Source organism: Telmatherina bonti (assembly GCF_933228915.1).
Source record: "Telmatherina bonti genome assembly, chromosome: 12".
Classification (NCBI taxonomy): domain Eukaryota; kingdom Metazoa; phylum Chordata; class Actinopteri; order Atheriniformes; family Telmatherinidae; genus Telmatherina; species Telmatherina bonti.
In genome coordinates, this window is record NC_136610.1 from 15,036,204 (window position 1) to 15,042,203 (window position 6,000).

Below are 6,000 nucleotides of genomic sequence, written 5' to 3' on the forward strand. Positions count from 1 at the left end.
TTTTGTTTTTTTTTAACCTGTCCTGTCCAGCATCTCAGCATACAGAACAGCAATCTGCGTGCCATATTTTTGCCAGACAGATTTGCTCTGTCAAGGGAGACATCTCATGTATATAGCTGCCCTTGATAATCTGAATATTTTTATTATTATGATAATTATTTTATTTTTTTTGTCCTTTTTTCATTTTGCAATAATCGTCAGTCTTGATATTGCCGAGCTGGACCTGGCAGGGAAAGAGGAAAAAAAGAGGAAATGAAAGGAGGAAAAAGAGAGAGAGAAAAGAAAGGCGTGTCTAAGCGTCTGAATGACAATAATTCTGTTATTAAAATAAAAGCGTACAAAAAAAAATGAGGATATATTTTTTTCATTATTAGTTAAGACTTTTTGAATCGTGTAGATGTGTCCTTTTATTTCATTTTATATAATGGCTTATTTTTCAATTGCTGGATCATCTTGAGCACAAAAACCTGATTACTGCTAAAAAGTTGCTCATTCTTGGTCATTCGTAGTTTTCTGCCATCCCAAAATTTATTTCAATCAAATAAATAGTTTTAAGATCGATAAAGCAGGAAAATAAATTTAAACAAAATGTGCAAACAATATTTTATAAAGTTATAAGTAAGCAGCAGTAAGCTGCTAAAGTTACAGTATTTGCAAAACAATATAAAGTACTGAAAAAATACAACAAGACATAAGTAGGATAGTGACAATATTCAAAAACAGACAAAATAAAATGAAAAATAAAAGTAAAAAAAGTAAATGAATTAATAAAATAACAATTACAATACCAACCGTGATCAAACATACCTACAGAGAGTCATCAGCAACATTTAGTAGGAAGCAGATGGGAAGATGAGTGCTTTGTGGGCGTGCACGTGTGAGTGTTCAACCTGTGATTATGCAATCAAAAATCAGCTGAGTGCTTGTAGGGGAGCACGACCACGACCCGAGGCGTAGGGGAGGAAGCCAAGGCCCCCTAGGGCCCAGCAAGCCCACCGCGCACAGAGCCCGGGCAGTCAAAGCAGAGAGAGCCTCCGTCCCCCGAGCCCAGAGCAGTGGAAGCCCCCAGGCAGGTGCCACCCGGCGCCACGAGGCAGGGGCACCGGGTAGCACAGGGCGACGGCAAGCCGGCCCGGTGGGCGCCGGGTGCTGAAGCATGGGCCGCACAGAGAGTCGGCAGTCCACAGGCCCCAGGACCACCCGTTCCCCCCGGCAGAGCCTCGGCCAAGACCCAGCGGGCCCCGCCCACCCAGAGCAAAACCATCGCGAGCCGGCGCCACCACGATACCAGGGGCGGGATCCCCAAGGACAAGGACACGTCCGTAGACCATCCCCCCAACAACCCCTCCCCACAACCCTCCCGCTGCTTCCTATCCCCCCTCCCTCCCTCACCAGCACCTCCCCATCCCTCTCCCTCCCAAGCCCTACCGTCCCCAACACTCCCCCCCCCACCCCACCGCTCTCTTCCATTCCACACACCCCCCTCCCTATGATGTCGGGTGGTGGAAGAGGAGGGGTGCATGGGGAGGGGCACAACCAGGGGAGAAGAACTCCTCCCCTGGGCGACCAACTCCTCAGCTGGCCGCAGTAGGTGCCCCCACCTCACCGGGACAGCCCCAGGGCAGAAAGGCAAGTCCCAGCCCGCCAGACATTGCAGGAGGCACTCCAGGGGCCGAAGAGTCCCCGGCTCCCACCCAGACATCCATCCAGGTCCGGGGCCCGGTGCCACCAGCAACGCCAAGACTGCCGCCGACAGGAGGAGACAGAGCCAGAGGGAGGATCCCCTCCGCCATGGACCCTATTCCTACCCCACCCATTCCCAACCATCCCCCCCGTCCACCCCCTCCTCTGCTGCCGGGGGCCCCGGGCCCCCACGGGTTTCGGGGATGATTTAGTTTTGCCATGCAGTATGGGATTGGGGGGTGTGTTCAGTATGTATGTGTGAATGATTATGTATGTCCGTATATCTGTATTCTTTGTTGTTTTAATATATGTAAATCACTTTGTGTTGCTTCATGTATGGAAGGTGCTGTATAAATAAACTTTGATTTGATTTAATTCACAATGTGGTTTCCTGTTAGTCTCTCTTTAACTTTCCTGGTACAAGAAGCAGTTGTTCCATTAGCCAAGATAATTCAGTCAAGAATCACACAAAAGGAGGATTTTCAGAAGGCTAACGTCAGTCGACTCCTTCAGAACTTTAGAAAAAGTCCCCAACCCTGTAGAAAATAACCGATGCAAAACAAACACATCATGCAGAGTCATCAGCATTCTGCCAGCAAGCCTGATGTAAAGGATGCTCGTACCTATTCTTACACTCATCAACAGCAGACTTATCACCATATTAAATATCTTTAGTTGGATGATCATTCTGACAAGGTTTAAATCCTTTTGACTGGATCGATAAAATATAGCTGCTTCCATCACAAGATGTTGCTTCAGACTAAAAATCCCGCACAAGCCCCAAGTACGATATGACTTTTCCTAATTTCATAATATTTGCTGTGAAGATCGAGTTCAAACTGGCGACATGTCGCAAAAAATTTGCTTCAGCCTCAAAACTTGGTTGAGAAAAGAGATTTTTATACTTAATAAATCTATTATTATTTAACTTTTATGATAGCTTATACACAGGAAATAGAAACACAAACTCCGAAGGAGAAACATGGCATACTGAGTACTTCCTGCATTTCTTGCAGTAACTTTTTGGAAAGAAAAATAATAGTATCTTCAAATATCAATACTTTAACTGGTGCTATTAAATGGCTTTGAGAGACTTTGTGACAAAATGAATGATTTAACACTTTATTGATTTTCCATGTTGATTTTGATCAAAAGAGAAAAAACGGAACAAAATGTGTAGTTTTGTCTTTGCACACAACAGTGGGGTTGAAGGCAAGAACATAAAGATGAAATTAAAACATTTTCTACAACCACTGGTTCAGCTTACTCCAAAAGGTTTATAAATCTTTAAAAAAAAAAAAAACAAACAAAAAAAAAAACCTGATGATATTTTATTCCCAAGAGAGAAAAATCCCAAAAGTCCTGTTTTATATTACCTTGTCTGATTCTGACTTGTAAAGCTGTGAAGAGATGGGCTGCGCTACAGAATGACCCATCACATCATCATTAAGGGACCTGCGGCTCACCAGTACTTCCAGGAGGTAAACAACTCCAGTAAGGCTGCTCAGTGATGAAAATATAATACTTCTGCACTTTCCTTTCTCTGTCTTAGTTAAGGTAAAAGAAAATAAAGACATTAGCTTTACTGTAAGAGCCTCTGAAATTTCACTTCTTTTCCCTCATGCAGCACTTTTTTTTTTGTAAAATAATGGCTGCAGTTTTGCTTTCATGAGGATAATTCAATATAATTTTGTTACCAGCACAAAAAGAGCTATATGGCACATCTGAATGCAAACAAGCTGCAAACTTGAAGTATATATTTTCCAGCTATAAGCAACAACTTCTTCCTCATTATGCTTACCACTTACATTCTAATTACACAATAACTACATTGCTAAGGAGAACGCATATCGTACAGTCACTGCGGATGGAAAAAAAGGAAACGATAAAAACAAAAATGAAGACGCTACACCAACAGGAGCAGAAATAACATATTATAGTATTATACAATTATATAATTTAGTCTTTAAAGGTAAAGGTATTGGATCAGATAGCAAAGTCTGTGCGCATGCACATGTAGATATGGGAACATTTATGTGAGATTGTGTGTGCTCGTGTATGTGCGCAGTGATGGCACTTGGTGTCTGGGTGTGTGTGCTACAGGAGTTGAGGTCCACTGGGGCTCCATATGAATAATGCATCAGACTGAGGCCACTGCATCTCAGCAACATTGCCTTGGCCGGTCTGCTTAAAGTTGCAAGTTCCTCTTTGGGAAAGTCAGCATCATTCTGCAAGCAGCTGCAGTGATGCAGCTGGAGTCTGGCTTTAAAAGATTTCTAATATTGCAGCAAGCACATTCATATTAGATTATTTAATAGACATGTTCGTCAAGTTTGAAGTGTCTCAAAGGAACTGACTTTAGGCTAATTCAAACAGCAACAAGAAAACAATATTTTGGGAATTTTTTTTGAGGATTAATGAGATAACCAGATAAAAAAAATATCATTAAGGGAAATAGAAGTTTATTTAAACATGAATAAGATCAAATTCAATAGTTAAAGTTTCTCAAATGTGGTATTTTTATGTTCTCTCTGTAAAAATTTTAATAATTTCTTTTGGTTTTGGACTGCAGCTCATACAATAATGGACATTACTAAGAAATTGAATAAGATCCCTGGGCTTGCTAAGAGCAATCTGCTATTTGCTGATATTCTATAGACATAATTAAAAAGAAAACTAATTAATGTTAATATTTGATTATAAAAACAATGTATAAGGCAAATTCCAGATTTACAACAAAAAAGTGCTTTTCTTGCATTTTACCTCATTCTGAAATCCTTTGAGGGTTTTTCTTGACATGTCAGATGAACTTTTATCTGCAGATGTACACATTTGTGATCACGGAACAGCTGCTGAAGACAGATGCTCGCTATGCAACTCACAGTGGGATCACCAAAGGTTCAGTCTGGATGACACTGAACGCCACGCTTAGCGCCCAGTGAGTTGAAGCGTCACACTGACATGAAATTAAATCATCACCATGCAATCATAAATGCACAATCAAGGCCACTTGCACTCAGAAATGTGCAGATATTGGTAATGAACTTCAGCTTTTATAGAAATTCTCAACCACTATGACAAAAACTCTGGTTTTGTTTGAGCTGTTGCAGCTTTTTTTTTTTTTTTTTTTTTTTTAAATGGATCAAACGCAGCAAGCAAATATGTAAAAATCCAGGCAATATGTAAATATATGCAAATTAATTGCATGCAGTGAAAAGGCTACCTTGCCTGAGTCCCTACAACCTACTTGAAAAGTCTTTTAGACTTCTTTCTTGCATTTTTAAATCCCACTCTTTGTTGGGATTATAGGCTTTAACTTGGGTCTCATAAACAAATTGCACATTTTAAAACATGTTATTCCTCTGCATTGTGGTTTGCAGTAACTAAGATGTTTAATCAATATCATTAAAGTAGTGGCATGGGAGTCTTTTCTACTTTTCTCTTTCAGAGTAGAATTTCCCCCTCCAGGTGGCTCACCGGTGACACACACACCACGCATTTCCACCAGGTTAATTGGCCACATGAAAGCACCTTCCTCATAATTCAACATTTTTTGACTCAAAAGATGAATTCTGAGAGTCATCGCTGCAACAAATGAGTCCAGAGGAGGATGTTCCAGGCAGCGACACACCGGAGTATGTTTACTTTCACCTCAGGAATGTTTGGCACTTTGGCATCTCATCATATCTCCTGACTGACGGACCTTTGAAGTTCATTTTCACCCCCATAACCTCTCCATCCTCCTCCCTCCTTCCAGCACCGGACCTCCGCAGCCCGAGACTGTCCGAACCGGTTCTTCCTCCACCTAAACCGGACCGTGTGGCGTAAACAGCTCACCTCCGTGCGCGCCTGCAGCCGCTTGTTCATCTCGTAGATCCGATACTCGGGCTGGACCATGTAGGGCGAGTGTCTCCTGTAGAAGGGTCCGAACGGAGAGGAGTAGAACGGGTCGTGGGTTGGGTTGGACATGGTGGCTCCTGGCGATGCGCACGGCGCGATTTCAACATCCAGCGGGCACAGCAGCGCACATGGGAGTGCGATGCTCTCCGAAGACCCCCAGTTGGTAGCAGCCGCTGTCGAGGCTGAGCTGCACTCTGCAAGTTGGCCTGCCTAGTTCGCTGCTATAGCGTGGTGCTGGAGGAGGAGGAGGAGGAGGAGGAGGAGGAGGAGGAGGAGGAAGAGGGAGGGAGGGGGAGAAAGAGCGGTGGGGTAGGAGGGGGAGAATTGAAGGGGGGAGGAGGGAAGTCGTTTCCTGTTCCCTGAAGACCTACACACAGTTTTGCACTCTTGCAAAGTTCAGTGTGCGTTGCATGCTTC

The 6,000-nt window shown here is 43.1% G+C and overlaps 1 protein-coding gene across 1 annotated transcript in view; it reads right to left on the reverse strand.

The window, feature by feature from the left end:
* Positions 1-5,652, reverse strand: part of ldb2a (LIM domain binding 2a) — a gene marked incomplete at both ends in the record, with an annotated part of 88,968 nt that extends 83,316 nt beyond the window's left edge. The window contains one exon of the mRNA XM_079250054.1: positions 5,521-5,652. Within this exon, the coding sequence (XP_079106180.1) occupies positions 5,521-5,652 (132 nt within the window). The remainder of the gene's footprint in view (positions 1-5,520) is intronic.
* Positions 5,653-6,000: the final 348 nt, after the last annotated feature.